The following is an 18,453-nucleotide window of genomic DNA, read 5'->3' on the forward strand; positions in this document are numbered from 1 at the left end:
GTGTCGCGTGGCTGTCATCTTGCATGGGAGCGCCTGCCGGCCGGTGTAGCTAAGGCTTTTGTCTGGCCGTCTTGTCAGCGTGTGGTAGAGACTAGCGGCTGCTGCTGCTGCTGCTGTCTGTGTGCCTGAAACCAGCACTGGCAACAGAGATGAGGCAGGCAGAAGTGTGTCAAATAAATAATGGACCATCTCTGACCAGCTAGGAGGAGAGGAGAGGAGGGAGGGGGGGAGGGAGGGAGGAGTGGATGGAGAGAGACATACAGCCACACAGAGAGAGAGAGATAGAGAGAAGGATGGAGGAAGAAGGGAAGAACACATTGATTGAGAGACTGAAAGAGGGAGAGATGTAAGAGTGAATTACTGTAGCATGGGGAGGGAGGGAGGGAGAGGAGAGAGAGAGAGAGAGAGAGAGAGAGAGAGAGAGAGAGAGAGAGAGAGAGAGAGAGAATGAAGAAGGGATGTGTAGGGAAAGAGGGAGAGATGGAGATAGAAGAGTGAATTACTGTAGAGGAGGGGCTAAAAAGCAGTGACTTGATAAGAAGGCAGAGATTTGTGTGTGTGTGTGTGTGTGTGTGTGTGTGTGTGTGTGTGTGTGTGTGTGTGTGTGTGTGTGTGTGTGTGTGTGTGTGTGTGTGTGTGTGTGTGTGTGTGTGTGTGTGTGTGTGTGTCCGCATGCAAGGCAGCATGTGTTTGTGTATGCACGTACGAGTGTCACACACACACACACACGCTCCTCTCTCTCTCCCTGCACAGTGTGTGTGAGTACAAGGCGCAGTGTTTAGGATGTGCCGTGCACAGACAGAGTCCAGCCTGATGGATTTTATTGATTTTTTTCTCTTCTGTGTGTATTTTTTCCTCCCTCACAGGGAGCAGAAAGCTTTTTGATTGGGGGAAGAGGGTGTGTGTGTGTGTGTGTGTGTGTGTGTGTGTGTGTGTGTGTGTGTGTGTGTGTGTGTGTGTGTGTGTGTGTGTGTGTGTGTGTGTGTGTGTGTGTGTGTGTGTGTGTGTGTGTGTGTGTGTTTGTGCTGTGTGTTTGTGCTGTGTGTTTGTGCTGTGTGTTTGTGCTGTGTGTTTGTGCTGTGTGTGTGTGTGTGTGTGTGGTGTGTGTTTGTGCTGTGTGTGTGTGTGTGTATGTAAATTACATGTGCGAGTGCATATGTGTGAAGAGTGTTTTTGTTGAGGGGGAAAAACACAAAGGGAATATAATGGGGAGTGACGGCTCGGCGTCTCGTTATTAGGAAGACAAATTAAAGATGGAAGTCATTTAACAAGATGAAGAGCAGAAGTCATTTTGCTTCCTCGCACACGCAAGCGCATCATTGGTGAAATGAGGCCATTATGACACGTGTCAGCAAAAAACACACACACACACACAGTCTGTTTCACTGCTGATATCAGTTTAGTGAAAGCACACGCACACACACACGCGCACACACACACACACACACACACACACACACACACACACACACACACACACACACACACACACACGCACACAGTCAGTGTAGAGTCCCTCTGCATTAACGCGTGGAGAGGAAGGACATGTCGGCACGCCGCGCCAAATAAACACCAATGTCACTGCAGGGGCGTGGGGCTCTCTGTGAAAAGTCATTGAACGGGGCCCCCTGGTGGTGTGTTTCAGAACGACACTATCATATTGCACTACGCCTACGGTATATTTTTTCGTCCTCAGTTTTTTTTTATGCCTCAGTTTGAAGCATAATTAAATATAAATCACCTACTGGGGTGTGGTCGAGTTGGTTGGATGGGAATAATGAGCGATATTATTTGAATTGGAAAATGGAAGCGCAAATGATTCTTTAATTCTGTCTTTCGAATTTGTTAGTGTTTAGTTATGCTACTTTGATTTTTTCTGTCAGGTCTGGACTGGTAATCTGGCATACTAGGTATTAACCAGTGGGCCGAATCATCAGTAGTCTTTTATTTTGTATTTTCCAAAAGACTGGTAAACAGATTTAGAGGGGGGCCGCACTAATGGAAGGGCCTAGGCCATCCCAAGTGTCTGTTGTGTGTATGAGAACACTGTCTTCGGGTCTCGGATACAAACACAGAGAGGGAGAGAGACGAGAGAGCTGATTGATTGATTGTTTGGGATTAGCCTAGCGCTCTGTTGTGGTAATGTGATTAACGTAAGGAGCGGCGTCTGAACCATGCGGCTCATTTAGTTAGGCCAGCAGATGCTGGGTCACAGGCCGAGAGAGAGAGAGAGAGAGAGAGAGAGAGAGAGAGAGAGCACAAACGAGCTAGATGAGCCTGTCAGTTTAAAAAAAAAAAACGAAAAATGAAAAGAGAGAAAGAAAAAAATGAAAAAGCATTCCCCATATCTGGGACTCCAAGTAAACACTCACAGCAGAGAGAGAAAACAGAATATCGATTGGGGGGTGGGAAGAGAATATTTATCTAGATATTGGAATGGAGAGAAAGAGAATCAGTATATTAGGGAATAACGGGATGGGTAGAGGAGAAGAGAAGAGAGTGAAAGGGAGGGGTTGATGAATTGTGAGTGAGTTATGGTCCTCTTAAGTGTACAGTACTCCCCTGCGTGCACACACACACACACACACACACACACACACACACACACACACACACACACACACACACACACACACACACACACACACACACACACACACCATCAAAGCCATTAATTACAGTATCTCACAGAACATGCCATTGTTGCACTGTGTCTGTGTGTACAGTATTCTTGTAGTGTAGTGGGGAAGAGCAGCTTGCAGTAGAGCCTTTTGGGTGTGGCACCTACGGGCAGTCATGGGGTTAAGTGGCTGGCCTGCCGGTGAAAACAGGAGGGGAGCTGTGTGTGTGTGTGTGTGTGTGTGTGTCTGTGTGTGTGTGTGTGTGTGTGTGTGTGTGTGTGTGTGTGTGTGTGTGTGTGTGTGTGTGTGTGTGTGTGTCTGTGTCTGTGTGCGTGTGCGTGTCTGTGTGCGTGTCTGTGTGTCTCTGTGTGTCTCTGTGTGTCTCTCTGTGTGTCTGTGTGTCTCTCTGTGTGTCTGTGTGTCTCTGTGTGGTCCCTGGTGAGCCGAGGGGTGGGTTGTCTGTCTGTCTTTCACCTCAGCCTGGAGAGCAGCTGCTGTGCAGGTGACTTTATCAGCTCTGCGGGAGTCCTTTGAGACAGTCTTTTACCCCATCTTGCTCTCTTCTCTTCTCTCTCTCTCAGCTCCCCCCTTCCCTCTCTCTCTATCTCTCTCTCTCTCCCCTATTTGTCTTTTGTATTTTCCTCTTCTGCCTCTCTGTCTCTCCCTCTCTCTCTAGCACTCTCTCTCTCTCAGCATTCTGCTTTTCGCTTTTGTGCCCTTCAGCTGTACTTTTTCAGACTTCATCCATCTCTCTCCCCCCTCTCTCCCTTTCTCTCTCTCTCACACATACATGCTCTCTCTCTCTCTCTCTCTCTCTCTCTCTCTCTCTCTCTCTCTCGCTCGCTCGCTCGCTCGCTCGCTCACTCACTCACTCACTCACTCACTCACTCACTCACTCACTCACTCACTCACTCACTCACTCACTCACTCACTCACTCACTCACTCACTCACTCACTCACTCACTCACTCACTCACTCACTCACTCACTCACTCACTCACTCACTCACTCACTCACTCACTCACACACACACACACACACACACACACACACACACCCTCTATCTACGCTGACACCATATCTTACTCACATTCACTTATTCTCTTTGTCTTTCTTTCTCCTCCCTCCCTCTCACTCTCTGTTAGTCACATTCTCTCTCTCTCTCTCTCTCTCTCTCTCTCTCTCTCTCTCTCTCTCTCTCTCTCTCTCTCTCTCTCTCTGCGTAATGCTGTGACTCAGCCGATGACGTGACTTGGGCTTTAGAGGCGCATAAAAAGCAGATTGGGGAATGCATGACTGTCTTCCTTTCTCCCTCTTCCTATCACTCCTCCCTCTGTTCCCTTTTCCTCCCTCTTTTCTTTTACTCACTCCCTTTCTCTCATTCTCCCCCTCCCATCTCCCTCCTCTACCACTCTTCTTCTTCTGCTTTTTCTGCTCTCGGTCTCTCCTGTTCGTCAGCGCCATCTATACCATGCCGTATTAGTTGCACAGTCAGGACCATTCCTGAGGTCAGAGAATGAGTTTGAAGTGCCAATCTTTTCATGAATTTATACTAAGTAATAAAACTACTAGTATGACCAAAGTACAGTAAGTTCCGCAGCTAAATGTCTATTCCTGGAAATGAAAAATGGCGGACATGGAGAAGTATTTGTGAAAAGGGTAACATTTTTGAAGGGGTCGCATGAATTCTGGAATAAACTACTAAAAATATTACACAATGCACCATTAACAAAGGACATTTGCAGTATGCAAACGCAAGTTGATAAGGCGTCCACACAGGCACTGTCACACACAATAGCCAGTGGATGTGATGTATTGCACACCATACGCATACAAGACCTTGGGGCATAGATGACTAGTCATTGCTAGTTTAGTAGCCAGTAAAAATGGCAATAACATCTAAAGCCCTTAGCTTGTCCCTAAAGGAATTAAAGTGTGGTAATGTCCTTTGGGATCTCCTGTTGGACTCGATCTTGTGTTAGGAATTCCAAAATGTCCGTATTGAGGGAACCGGGTTGAATTCCCCTAACAGTGTGTGGTCGCAAGGTTGTTTTACAATTGAATTTGTCTTACTCATGACCTGTTTTGCATACAAGTCTGCAGCTGGGTCAGGTCAGTGGAAGTAAGAGTTTATGCTACTCACATTGACCACGGTGTTCCACTTTTATACTACAATGGTGGCTCAGGGGCCTTTGACATATAGATCTCCATTGAAATAGTTCAAGGAAGTAAGCATCAAACAAGGACAGTGCAGTGAGGGTAAATGTAATTCATTTTTACTTCATCTTAGTGGTTATGTAGTGGTTCTGTGTTAGTCTCTAGTTGTTGATCATGTCACCAACCGACTTCTTGTACCCCAGTTGTCACAACTCTGGGGTGAATTTCTCAAAACCAAAGTTGCTTACTACATTAGCTACTTCGTTGCTTTCAATGCATTTTCCCATTGGCAACTACCGAAGTTGCTAACAGGCTAACATCTTCCCTTTTGAGAAACTCACCCCTGAATTACACGGCTGTGGGTCAGATGTAATCCCAACCAACTTCACTACCACACCAGCCTTGCTAACTTGATCCTTGCTGGTCATCGGCTGACTAGCATACCCAGCAACAGCACTAAAAGAATTAAGCAAATCAATTTAGATGCAGATTTTTATTACATGAAACTTTCAAAGTCATCATGGTTCTTGTCTTTCTTTAAAAGAAAAGCTTCTGTCATACGAGTAGGATCAGATCAGATGAACTCAAATAGCTTCTCATAAATCAACTGTTTATCTGGAGCTGATGGGGGAGCTGCTGACTGTTGTTTATGACTTCTTATTTGTGTGTGTGCATGCGTTCGTTTGTGCGTGTGTGTATGCGTGTGTGTTGCACAACTGTGGCCAACACCCCCTCGGCTTACACTCACACACACACACACACACATGTTTGTGTTATGTGTGCCTTGTGAGAGGGCTCTGGTCATGTGTGGAATGTGTGCCATACACAGCGCCAGGGCTATGAGAGCATACCAAAGCTGTGGTGACTGCTGCTGCACTCTAACCCCCGCCTCTTACATACACACACACACACACACACACACACACACACACACACACACACACACACACACACACACACACACACACACACACACACACACACACACACACACACACACACACACACACACACACACACACACAAGGGTAACTCAATGTCAACCAGCCTCTTTCACCCCACCCCAGTTTGCTTTAAAATATATATATATATATATATATATATATATATATATATATTTATATATATATATATATATATATATATATATTTCCATAAAAGCTCCCTATTTATTCTGGCAGTCGACCACGTAATGTGTGTGGTGGTGAGAAGATGTTTGATGTGGAGACAATAGGAGGTTTGAGCACAAAGGCGTCCTGACTCCTGCCCGCAGATTGTTTTGCTACAGTGGTAAGAAATGGGGGTTGTATTGTTTTTAGTTGTTTATTTATATATTTATTTACTTACTAACTTATTTATTTATTGACTTTTTTCAGATGACGTGATCAAGGGTGATACAACCTTGAACCATTGACTCAGCCGGCATATACGGCAGAGCATACTGACTTGTATGTTCCTGCCCTCTAGTGGCCGTGTTGTGTTAGTGTTTTTGGCAGGAGTTTTGGAGCACTTCACAGATGCAGTGTAGTGAACTGATTTTGATTAAGACATGACGAAGAAGGTGCTGACTACACCGTCATTCTATTTTTAAGTACATACAATTTGAAATATGTAAAGGAAGCCACCTCTGGCATCCATAAGCTGAAAAATAAAATGAGAATGTGGTCTTGAACCACACTTTTTATAGGGTATATAGCTTGGAGCATTGCCTCTTGTGTTTAACTGCCATGAAGATAGAGTGTCATTTTATTCATTTATTTTCTAATGTATGCTACCCATTCACAATTTTTTTTAATGACTTCTGCGTAATAAGCTAATATGGTCTATAATGGTCTGGCCAAAGTACAATAAGTTTTGCAGTCAAAGATGTCTATGACTGGTCATTCAAAATGACAAATTTGGAGAACATCCACCTAATCGTGTGCGGAAATTTTAAATTCCTCTTAGTAATTTATGGTGGTGGTAAATATAAATTGAAAATATACAACATTTGTGAATGGGCAGCATCAATTCTGGAAATCAAGTCCTAAAGATTGCATACTCTACCTTTGAGAAGAAGAGCACAAGTTGAATCTGTTATATCCTATCCTCTCCTCTCCTCTCCTCTCCTCTCCTCCCCTCTCCTCTCCTCTCCTCTCCTCTCCTCTCCTCCCCTCTCCTCTCCTCTCCTCTCCTCCCCTCTCCTTGCCAGCTCTGCTGCGTCACTGCTGTGGACTTCCTGCTATGCAGCTCTGGGTGAATGAATGAGCTAGCTGAGGGGTGTGGTGCCTACTGCATTCATCACTGCCAAAAACCTCACTGACAATGAGTGATAGCCGTGGCCATCTAGTCCCAAGTCCCGCTACGACCTTTGTGTTTATGCAGGATAAAGTGAACTGTCAAACTGGATACACTTAAATGCACAGTGTTATCTTTTCAGGGGATATGTTCTATGGGTACTCTTCTACCTTTTCCTTTTTAGCATAAGACATCAAATACACTGCTGGGACAAAAAAAAGTTGTCACCTAAGAAAAAGGTTGCGCACACCAATATGCACACTTTAGCTTTGATTGTGGCACATATTTGCTGTGTTTGTGTCTGCAATGCGATATGATTTATTTCCATTCAGTATTCACTTTTTACCAATATCTGGTATTGATGATGATTGAGTCTGAAGGCTAGGCAAGGTCTTCTCTAGCACGTCCCAAAGGTTCTAAATGTGGTTATGGGTGGGACTCTGTGATGGCCTATCCATGAGTGAAAAAGATGTCTTGTAAACAAATCCTGTGGTTGTAGAAAAGATGTTGGTCTGTTCGAGAAGTCGGAAATCATTGGCATCGACAATCACATTTGGCGTCAGCGCTCTAAGATTAGCAATAGCATGTGCTCAAAGAATGAGGTCAGCTGACTACATGAATATAGTGAATGTCTAGGTTACTCCATTCCTGGATTCCTAGCTGATGACATTCCCAGATGGACTGGGCAGTATGTAAAAAGTAAAGTAAACATTGTATAGCCAGATGGATAGACAGTCACAGACACATTTGTCTGCAGCATTTGTCCCGCAATCAACAATAGCTTGTAAGCAGTTGATTAAACAGTACTACCAGCGTGTTAAACACTGCTCTCTGCCTGCTGTTTAATCTCAGCTTCAGTGGTGTTGGTGTTCTGCCCCGAAGATGGGAAATCTGAATGTTTAATTAATGCATTTCACCCCTCTTCCTCCTCCTCATCCTCCTCCTCCTTCTTCTCTTCATATCTCTCTCATCTCTGTGCTTCTCTGTTCCCTGCATATGGTCCAAACAGTTGTCAAAATGAGTTAACTATAAACGCCAATATGTTGACACTGCTCTCTGCCTGGTGTTTCATGTCGTCCACAGTGTGTTGTTGTTCTGCCCCTAAGCTGAGAAATATGGTCATCTAATGATGTGTTTTCTCCCCTCTTCTTCTTTCTTCTCCTCCTCCTCCTCCTCTCCTCCTCCTCTTCTTCCTCCTCTTTTCCTCCTCCTCTTCTGCTCCTCTCCCTCCTCTCCTCCTCCTCCTCCTCCTCTTCTCCTTCTCGTGATCCTCCTCCTCCTCCCCCCCCCTCCTCCTCCTCCTCTTCTGCCTGCTTCTCTACCCTGTCTCCTCCCTTGTCCAGTCTCCCCCGAGTAAAAAGCGTAAGATGGAGAAGACCCGCAAGCCCTTGGCCTTCACCATCCTGCAGCCCACAGTTCGAGAGCTGCAGATCAAAGCCTCTTCTCTGCCTCCCTCCTTCTCCTCCCCCTCTTCCTCCTCAGCCTCCTCTTCATCTTCATCCACCCCCGCACCCTCCTCTCCCACGCCTGGCTCCAAGAGCAGCGATGTGCACACAGTCACTGTCTGGATGGAGAAGACGCTCACAGACCTGCGGGTACTGGAAACGCATTCAGAAACACATTTGTCCACCCTTTGGAATAGAGTCAATGTACACCTAATAGAAAACTATGGTTAGGACAGTGGTGTAAGGATGTTAGTATAATCTTAATAGTAAGGAATATTAAAGAATAATATTTATGTAGAAAGAGACCCCTCTTCTTTGAAATCCTTGTTTTCTGCAACACTAAATGTAATGTTTTAATATCCATCAGCTTTGAATGTGAGCTTAATTGAACGTTTTTTTGTTTTGTTTTCCTTAAGACATTGCATTCTTTCCCTCTCTGCTCTCAGACAGTCCGTAGACGTGCCTTGTTTTGAAAAGCCTCCCTCTGTCTCTGCCCTTTCAGGTTCTCCATAAGCGAGTTCCCAGCAGCGATGCGGAGCTCAGCATCTTCCTGACGGCTGTGGAGAACACCTGGGTCCGCATGCGCCAGAGGCGACGTGAACAGAACCGCCAGCACAACCTCTCACTCTCCCCCGGCACCAGCAACCCTCCAGGCACAGCCAGCTCTGGCCCTGACAAACAGCCCACTACAGCAGCAGCTAACGGGGCAGACCACCAGGATTCTCCCCAGCCCTCTGGGAACAACCTGCTGTCAGCCTCAGGGGGTAAGGAGGAGGAGAACGGGAGCAACAGGCAGAAGGCCGGTGGTCGAGATTGCAGCGTAGGGGATAGCGATCAGGACCAGGAGGGGCTGGACATCTCCATGGAGTTGATAGGGGGCAACACACAGGAAGACGCTCCCGTCACACAGGAAGCCAGCGCTGGCGGTTCTAGTTCTACACAGGAAGCCAGCAAAGTCCCCAAAGGATGCTCTCAGGAAGCGGCCACCGCCACATCAACGGCGACACCGAGGGAGGGTCTCCGTCCTGAGAGCCCCGGGCGGGTGCAGAGCTTCCTGTTCAAGAGCCTGCTGAACGTGAAGGCGAGCCCGGAGGCGGAGGAGGGAGACGTCCTGGTGGAGATGCACTGGGTGGAGGGCCAGAACAAGGACCTCATGAACCAGCTCTGCACCTGTTTGAAGAACAGCCTCCTGCGCAACGCCGCAACCTCCACCACCACCACCACCACCACCACCACCACCAGCCCTCCATGAAGTTGCACATAGAGATAATATGAACACTAGATGCCATGTTCAGCCTTTTGCTGTGGTCCAACCCTGGACACCGTCATCTTGGTCCAGCATTACTATGTTTTCCATGTATGTTGTTTTACAGCAACCTTTGGGATAACATGCGTATGTCCTTGACACCAATTGATGACAGCGTTTTATCAGCTAAACATGGTAGCGATCTGGATTGAATCATTCGTTCCCATACAAAGGACTGGTCAACATGAAATCTAATGTACACATTTTGGGAGGTTAGGGAGAGCACACAACCCAAAGCACTGTTTTATTTCCAATAACCTGTAGACACTCTTTTTTTCTAGATTTATTAAAGGTGACAGAGGTTACCTGATTGCATGCCATGTATTGCAACCTACATTTAGGATATTTGGATTTGTGTTCAAGACTGATTTCATGTATTGTCTCTTTGAAAAGGCATTTGATTTTTAAATAAATTTGTGTTTTCTAGTATGATTACGTGTCGTGGTCATTCCAGAATCCAGCAGCAAGTGCAGAGTATAATATGGCAACTTTGACTTACGGATGTGGTATTTTACTTTTTTTACAGGATTGTGTGCCAAATACATGTCTGCATTGGTACCCGGCATATGCATTGATTTCTATTAATCAAATACTGTCTTATTTGTTCTATTCATGATTTACTTTCATCAGCAACAAGGCGGTACTTTTCAAATCATTCCAATGGAAGAAGAAAAATAGACATTTTCACTTCAGACTTCAGACACTAGAGGGACTGCAGAAATCCTACGTCGCTGCTTCAGCATAGAGAGAAACGGACCACTTCAACAGTTTTTTTTTTTTTAACCATTCTCATCCATTCCATTTAGGTAACAATTGTTACTCCAGAATGTAGGGAAAGAAAGGAAGTGTTTTTTTCTCTCTCTCTTTCTCTTCTTGTTCCTTCAGGATTCCTGTGCCTGAAATGCACTCTCAACTTTTGTGGCAGGAAGTTAGTCGAGGTGCATATCCTGGAGGGCCAAAAGTGAATAACAGGAAAAGCAGCCCTTCCACACCACTCTCAAGTACTTCTGCTTTCTCATTTGGTGTGTGTGTGTGTGTGTGTGTGTGTGTGTGTGTGTGTGTGTGTGTGTGTGTGTGTGTGTGTGTGTGTGTGTGTGTGTGTGTGTGTGTGTGTGTGTGTGTGTGTGTGTGTGTGTGTGTGTGTGTGTGTGTGTGTGTGTGTGTGTGAGAGAGAGAGAGAGAGACAGAGACAGAGAGAGAGAGAGAGAGAGAGAGATTGTGTGGATTTGTGCGATTTGTGCTTGAAAGTCTGATGAAACTGTGTGTGAGAGTTGTACTGTGAACATGTTATGAAACAGTGTGCATGTGTGCTGCTCACGCACACTCACATGCTTTGCCTTCTGCCCTCCCCTTTTTCAATCTGTGCTGACAGTAAGGCTTTAAAATTATGCCCTGTGCCCGAGAGAGCGCAAAAACAGCACTTCCTTCCCCACCGAGTCGTCACAGGGCTCGTGGCTCTGACTGGGACTAGTTCATCACTTCCTGGACTTGTGAGTAGCATGTGACACCGCTGGCTGGAGTATGCAAAACTGCCTCAATGTTCCCACCGCTGTCCCACTTTCAGACTTTCAGCTCAAGTCAGCAGAGCTTACGTGACATGAGTGTGAGAGTTGAACGACCGCCAAAACACCCCACACACAAAACAGTCTTTGCAATTGCAAAACATACGCTGGAATTACATTGGATAGATTTTGTCACAAAACACATAATTATATTAGAAACTGTAAACTGTATAGGTTTTCTTTCTTGCATAGGCCTATGTATAAATCTTCTCTTATTTGGCCTACAATACATGTTTTGCAGACATTACGAATATGTGAGTTTTACTCCTCCCACAGACACCAAAAAGCAGTAACAACATGTCAAAATCTCTCCATTGCCAGACATCCTGGTTCTCTTTGATGTGTTGATCCTATCCAGCTCCATTCGCCACAGTAAGTAAGCAAAGTAAACATTTCATTACACAGAGCTTGCACTGAACACAATGTGGCCTATGCAAGATGCACAACACAAACACACATTAAAGAAATGTTTATGTATAATGCATACATTGCATGTCAATTACTAATGTCCTCTAAATGTTGCATTTGCAGGCAGGCTATTATGTTAAATAGCCAAATGGACGTTAGTGTTTGTATATAGATGACCATCACTGTTATATCCCATGCATTTTATAGCATATCAAATGGCTATTTTGCTCAGTTTCATCTGGATGCTTACACGTAGATCAGTAATTGGGTCCTGGAATGTGTGTTGTTCAGATACCTGTGATAAGTGACACGGCCTGATGGCACAAGATGTGTAAACGTACGCCACACACGCATGGAAAATTTTCCTCTCAAATCTTGCAATATGACTTCATAGATAAGAGCAAACTATGAATGGGCTTATAACATGCTGCATTTTATTTTGCATGGATTTTTTGGGGGTCTATCTTTCTAAGTAGGCCCATGCCTACATCCTAACTCGGTTTGTTTACTCTACAGGCTAGTCATCCAGACATTTTGGGCAAACTTTCCATGAAGTCATCTTACATGTATTACAGGGAGAGTTTCCTCTTATATGGTATGCTCACATTTAGCTCCAAGTGTTGTTTGCAAAGTAACTGGAAATATCCTGCCAAAAATATTTGTGATGTTGTAGACATGCATGCACACTGGTGGTATTAATATACTTATGAACTAGACTTTTTAGGAAAACATTTGCAAAAGGGGTTGTTGTGAATGCCTTCATATACTGTAGTTACCACCTCACACTCAGTAAAACTCTATACATAAGCTGGTGTAAGTGGTCCATTGGCTATAGTGATGGTAGCGCAGACATCGCCATCTCAGTTTGCTCATTCAGAGATGCTGGGGGGCTGACCTCAACACTCTGGGTTTCCATGGATACCGTCACATGGTATTCCAACCTGTCAGAGCATCATAGCTTTACAATAATTGAATTGTCCAGTGATGAATAACTCCTGGAGAGATCATAGCCACTATATAATGCATACATTATATACTGTGATCATGCCACATGTACCTTACCACCAGTGCTTAATTTGTCAAGTGGGAGGTCCCGGAGCACAGAGGATGGGTGGCTCCCTTAGGAGGGGGGGTCTGTGATGTCTTTCCCTGAGGTTCCATCCAAGGTTCCGGAGCTCTCATCTGAGGTTCCGGAGCTAGCTCCCCCTTGCTCCCCCTCAAATTAAGCACTGCTTACCACCTATACCAATGCTCATTTGGATTATACTATACCAACCTTATTCAAACGATTTAGTGTTTTCTTTAAAGGAAATGTTGGCTTAGAACATTTGCAGACTGGGCAGAGAGAATTTGGCAATATTAAAAAAATATATCAATGCCATTAGTTTTGGCCATGCAGCTTATACTGGATGTTCTGTGTTCTGTCAACGTTTTTATCTCATTCTTTTCGTATTTAACTTGTATATTTAACTTAAGTCGTCTTGCTTACAGAAAAGGGGGTTCTATTTCTTGAGAGAAATGCAATCACAGCTGCATGAATGCAAGCTTTCAGTGCTCCTGTGCTGCTGATCTTGCACGTCCCCCGCTTTGCCCCGCCCTAGGTTCAGTGGTGGAGTCTTCCTATTGGTTGAGACTTCTGGAGTGTCTTTGCCTCGGCGGAGAGGGGATTCATTTCTACCCCCCACTAGAAACCGCTACTTTTTAATATAATGCAAAGCGTCACTCACTTCAAAGCGCCTCCGTGTCTGATCTGAAGCATCGAAATGCATCATTCTCTTTTTGTGCGCGTGCATACGGGTGTGAACAATGGCCGACATTATGTTCTGCTCCTGACTCGGCACACAATGAGTGGAGTCCAATATGCGGACTTCCCTCCTCCCTTGCTCACTTGCCTGCTTGTGATCTCATGATGATGTCACTGACAATGGAAAATGAATTCAATATCTTGCAAAAGCGCAATTGTAAAGTCATTTTCTCATTTGCAAACTGGATGATGAATGAAGAATAGTCCCCCAAAAATTATTTTGGCTAGGCTGACAGCTGGGAAACTTTATTGTTTTCTCCACGGAGGAGGGGCCAGGAGGCGGGGCGAGGAGACAAGCACAAGTGGAGGAGGCAAGGTCACATATTGGGATGCACCCAATGTTCGTAGAAATAATTTAGGTTGAGGCACGCAGGGACGCGGTATAATCTGTGCCAGAGCGGGAAGCCATGTGTGCTCGTACCATGCCGTGTTGTTCTTCATGCTGATAGGCTACCAGGCTCTGGTGTATTAAAATCACGCTGATGCATGAGTCAGCTCCTTGCAAAACATGGAGTGACTTGAGACCGTACCCTTCTGTCAATTGCATGGTATGGCTAAAGATTATTTCCCGCACTGTCCGGGTGAATATAGCAGTGCCTTGTTATTGAGACTGAGTTTAGTTTCTCACCGACTATGAATTGTGGAGGTGTTTCAATCATAGGTATGATCTCTGTAGTAGGATATCGTCCGTGTTTTGCACAGGGTTGGTGGTGGGTGTGGCTACGCTGTGTGGGCGGTTCTTAACGATCTGCTGTGTGGCCTGTTGTATTTTATGCTTATGCTCGGCACCGCCATCTTGTTGCCACTCTTCTGCGCGAGTGGAAAGAGTTTGTACTAGGGGGATCCAGCCACGACTCTTTTTCTTTTTTTCATTCTTCTGGCGCGTCCGGTGGATCCCGCTGAGAAGTTTGAAGTGTCCCACCATCTCATATTTTCTTCATAACCTGGAGTAAAATAATAACGTGCCAGACATGAGCATCGAGACATTGTTAGAAGCAGCCAGGTTCTTGGAATTGCAAGCCCAGCAACAACAGAAAACACGTGGTAAGGGGTTGCTAAACTGTGGGGGTAGTTGAAAGACTGCATAGCGAGCCCGTTGTTCAGTTATAGTATATTTAAGTATTCTAGGAACTGTCGAGGTTTTGGATAAAGACGATGGTGGTTGTGTAATATGTCGTCAGTTAAACGCATCAGGTATAATGTAATGTAGTGCGCTGTAATCAATAAGCCTGTTGTGACAAATGGACCACATTGGTGTGGGGGATGATAGTGACAAGATCTGAATGCAGTAAGCAGTAGGTTGAAGCGGTCTTATTTGCATAAAGGTTGATTTTGGTGTGTGCGCAATGGTTGGCCAAGTGAGAATAATTAGAGGGAAAATACGGTTGATCTTAATGATTTTGAATGCAAATTCGGCATTTTCCCATCACGATTAAACAGGTAAATCAAATGGGCTAAAACATTTTCTTGTGCTACTGCTGTCTTCTGCAAAGCTTATCTAGTTTGATTATTCTTATTAGCCTGATTATTAATAATACCGAACTCACTCGGAACATTACCAGCATATTATCTGTGTGAGTTTGACGCTGATTTCGTTTGTAGGTCAGACCTTCCCATCACAAACAAGTTCCTAGTATAGACCTGCCTATGCCTTGGGCGGTGGCTTTGTCCGAGTGTTTTAAATAATGACCTGACATCGTCGGCATATCGTATTACACTGAATGTTATTAATAGTTCGCCTGTGTTTATGTTGATCACTTTTATGTAAGTCTCGTGTGTGATGCCTATGGCGTGTACGCGACGAAACAGGGGCACATTCTGTGCGAAGTTTGTTTAGATTTCCTCTTTACTGCAGCAGGCTAAACTGGCGCGTTCGTGTTCGCTACATTGGAGCTGTTGTCTGTTGACGACGTGTCCTGTCTGTCTCCTCCCCCTCCCCTGAAGCCGCGTGTACAGGGCCCGCCCATTTTTACCATGTGCACGGCAGCACGATAGGCTCGAGGCGAGGTGCAGGCGCCACTTCACTTTATTTGGCGAACGGTAAATATGTAGCAAAGAAACGAATTATATGATTATATTGTATCCAATCAGTGGCGAATACATAACACAAAGCCCAACCGAAACAAATGGCTTTTCTATTAGGCTTAATGGATTTTTTTGGTCTAGCTGGTGCAGGTCACGACGAGAAGGAATCTAGGGCAATCCCCCCCGCCCCCCTCCTCCCAATGTGAAAGAGTTATATAATTCTAGCTCACTCATCCGTGTCTTCACAAGTTGTTTATGAGTAAAATTGTACTTTTTAGTAGTAAAATGTTACGAATGGACTGCTATAACACACATGATTAGAAAAAAATAATAATGTGGTAGTCCATAGTTGTCTTGTAAGACTATATCCCTTGGGTATTCATGTATTGAGAAAGAAAGCGAAAGAGTTTGCACAAAAAAATCCTTTCGGTTGTAAGGAGTGCTGCACTATTCTCCCTGACGGCCACTCCCTGCTTGTTCCATGTAACCCCATGTCTGTCACCTGCACAAGTCAGGCTCTTCTCTGTTTTGATGTCACGCACATCATATGCTGTCACAAGAGTCATGTGCTGTGGCGTGCATGTATCGAGGGCTTTTGTGAAATGAATTACATTTAGCCTTTGATGTTAAATTGATCTAAAAAAATGAACAGGTCTGAGGCACTAGATCCAGCACTGGCACTAGTTTAATACCCAATATGTCCTAATTCTGCTCGTTACATTTCAGTTACACAGCTGCTTTAACTTTCCAAATGCTGTATGAGAGGAACAGGTACGGAAGTGTTGAGTTACAGTCAAACATCTGAACCAGCAGCCTTGAGCACGAAGGGAGAAAAACCGCTTTAGTAGTTGTCACGAGCCCTGCTCTGACCGTAATTATCATCAGCTGTCAAATCCCCACATGTTGGAGGTTATATTTACATTTAGTAAGGTAAAGTATTAGCGAACATGTGTGTGTGACTTTGTAGTTGTGCATGCAGTGTGTGTGTGAATGTGCGTGTAGTTACCGCATTGCTACACCCTCCCTACTATACCCTATCTCTCCCGTACACAGCTGCTGGGGGGGGCTGCCTTCGAGCAAGCCGACAGCAGACATCTGTTCTGCATCGGGGACATGGAGTGAGGCGCCTGCCTGTCACACTACTCTTCTTCCCCCCCTCTCCACTCTTATTCTTCTCCTCTTCCCCTCCTGTATCTCTCCTCCTCTCTCCCCTCCCTACACTTAACCCCCCCCCCCCTGTTTTCCACCTCTGCCCCTCCTGTTCCTCTTCTCCCCCTCTCTACTCCTTCTCCCCTCGTGTCCTCTTTTCTACTCTTCCCCTCCATGTAAGCCACGCTGAGCTGTCAGGACTCGGGGCTCCTGCTGCGTGCCTGCCTGCCTGTCTTAACTGTCTCCCAGTGTGCTTGTGACCGGAACGGGGCAGAGGTGTGAGCTGTGAGCGCAAGCTACCCATCATATACTCACCCGGCAACTGTAACCAAACCCCTAATGAAGTCCTCAAAGCTGCTTGTTAGCTACCGTTTCCATGGCTTGCTAATTTGTCGCAATTCTATAGTCCTTGGTCACATAATTTGAGACATTCAACCTAATCAAATAAAGGCTTGGTTAGGACTTTGGATTATTTGAATCTCTAAGAAATTGCTTTTCTAAGAAATGCTGTTAAGGATGTGTTATGTAAGGGTTTGACTGGAAACCCTCTTCGCCTTGAGAAAGAGACATGAATGACTTCATCCTTACTAGCCAGTCGATCCATTTCGGGCTCCTACAGTATCCGCTGTACTGCTGTGCCAAGTGAATGCCGTTGTGCCTTTTACCCTTGAAGTGGAGGAGAACAATGCAGTGAAACGCTGCCCTGTCATCACTGCAACCAGTGACTCACTTACTGGGCTTGGATGCCTTTGCTTTATTCGTTAACCCCCTGTCTCGAAGCCCCTGCAATGAAATAAAGACAAACACGGCTACAAACGCACACAGAGAAATGAAAAGAAACAAGACACACACACACACACACACACACACACACACACACACACACACACACACACAAAAGAAGACAGACAGATACACACACACACACACACACACACACACACACACACAAAAGAACACACACACACACACACACACACACACACACACACACACACACTAGTTGCCAGCCCTCCCTATAAGGTGAGCGAGGTGCAGTGAGTGCACAGTGCAGTGTCTGAATCATTGATCACAGAAACTGCACCCCCCTCTCCTATCTGAAAAGCGGTCTGTTTCATCATTTGGCTGCAAATTTCCCCCGTGTGTACAGCAAGCCGGGGGCGAGGGTGGTAAAGCGCTCGCTGTCTAGAAGGTACGATCAGGCCCCACCGTATTGACGGGGTCAAATGAGTCCATTTGTGTCTTGTGATGGCCAACATGGCTGTTTCCATGGTAACTGGACATCCTCTGTTCCAAACCCCCCTCCCCCTCCTCCTAATTCTACTGTCCCTGTGGACCACAGAGTCTTGTGTACGTCAGAACCAGAAAACACCCACGCCAGTGCTCCAGCTGACTGGTGCTGGGTTTGGTGTGTGTGTGTGTGTGTACGCGTGCATGTTTGTGTTTGTGGAGGAGGGTGATTACTTCTGTTTGATTGGCTACTCCACTTCGTCGACACATAGCCATTAGCCAGCAGCCTCATCAGAGTGCTACATTTTTGTCAGCGCGATTTCTGTGTTGAGTGAGGGGTTCGCTTTCTCATCTGCATATGTTGTGTTAATGGGTTAATTTGTGGATAATTTGCCCTGAGGATGATGAATAACTGGCATCATCTGTGTTATCCATTTCAGTTTGTGTACGTGCTTGGCGTACAGTAGGTG

General features: G+C 45.5%; 2 protein-coding genes across 3 annotated transcripts in view; both read left to right on the plus strand.

Moving 5' to 3' along the window:
- Positions 1-10,237, plus strand: part of mettl16 (methyltransferase 16, N6-methyladenosine) — a 61,950-nt gene extending 51,713 nt beyond the window's left edge. Inside the window, exons 9-10 of the mRNA XM_063204329.1 lie at positions 8,398-8,649; positions 9,002-10,237. Of these exons, the coding sequence (XP_063060399.1) occupies positions 8,398-8,649; positions 9,002-9,751 (1,002 nt within the window). The 3' untranslated portion in view covers positions 9,752-10,237. The remainder of the gene's footprint in view (positions 1-8,397; positions 8,650-9,001) is intronic.
- Positions 10,238-14,292: 4,055 nt separating this feature from the next.
- Positions 14,293-18,453, plus strand: part of mnta (MAX network transcriptional repressor a) — a 41,221-nt gene continuing 37,060 nt past the window's right edge. The window contains exon 1 of one of the 2 annotated variants that reach the window (XM_063205039.1): positions 14,293-14,623. In XM_063205039.1, the coding sequence (XP_063061109.1) occupies positions 14,551-14,623 (73 nt within the window). In that variant the 5' untranslated portion in view covers positions 14,293-14,550. The remainder of the gene's footprint in view (positions 14,624-18,453) is intronic. The other variant, XM_063205038.1, reaches the window with a different exon arrangement.

The sequence above is a fragment of the Engraulis encrasicolus genome, chromosome 8, assembly GCF_034702125.1.
Source record: "Engraulis encrasicolus isolate BLACKSEA-1 chromosome 8, IST_EnEncr_1.0, whole genome shotgun sequence".
Taxonomy (NCBI): Eukaryota; Metazoa; Chordata; class Actinopteri; order Clupeiformes; family Engraulidae; genus Engraulis; species Engraulis encrasicolus.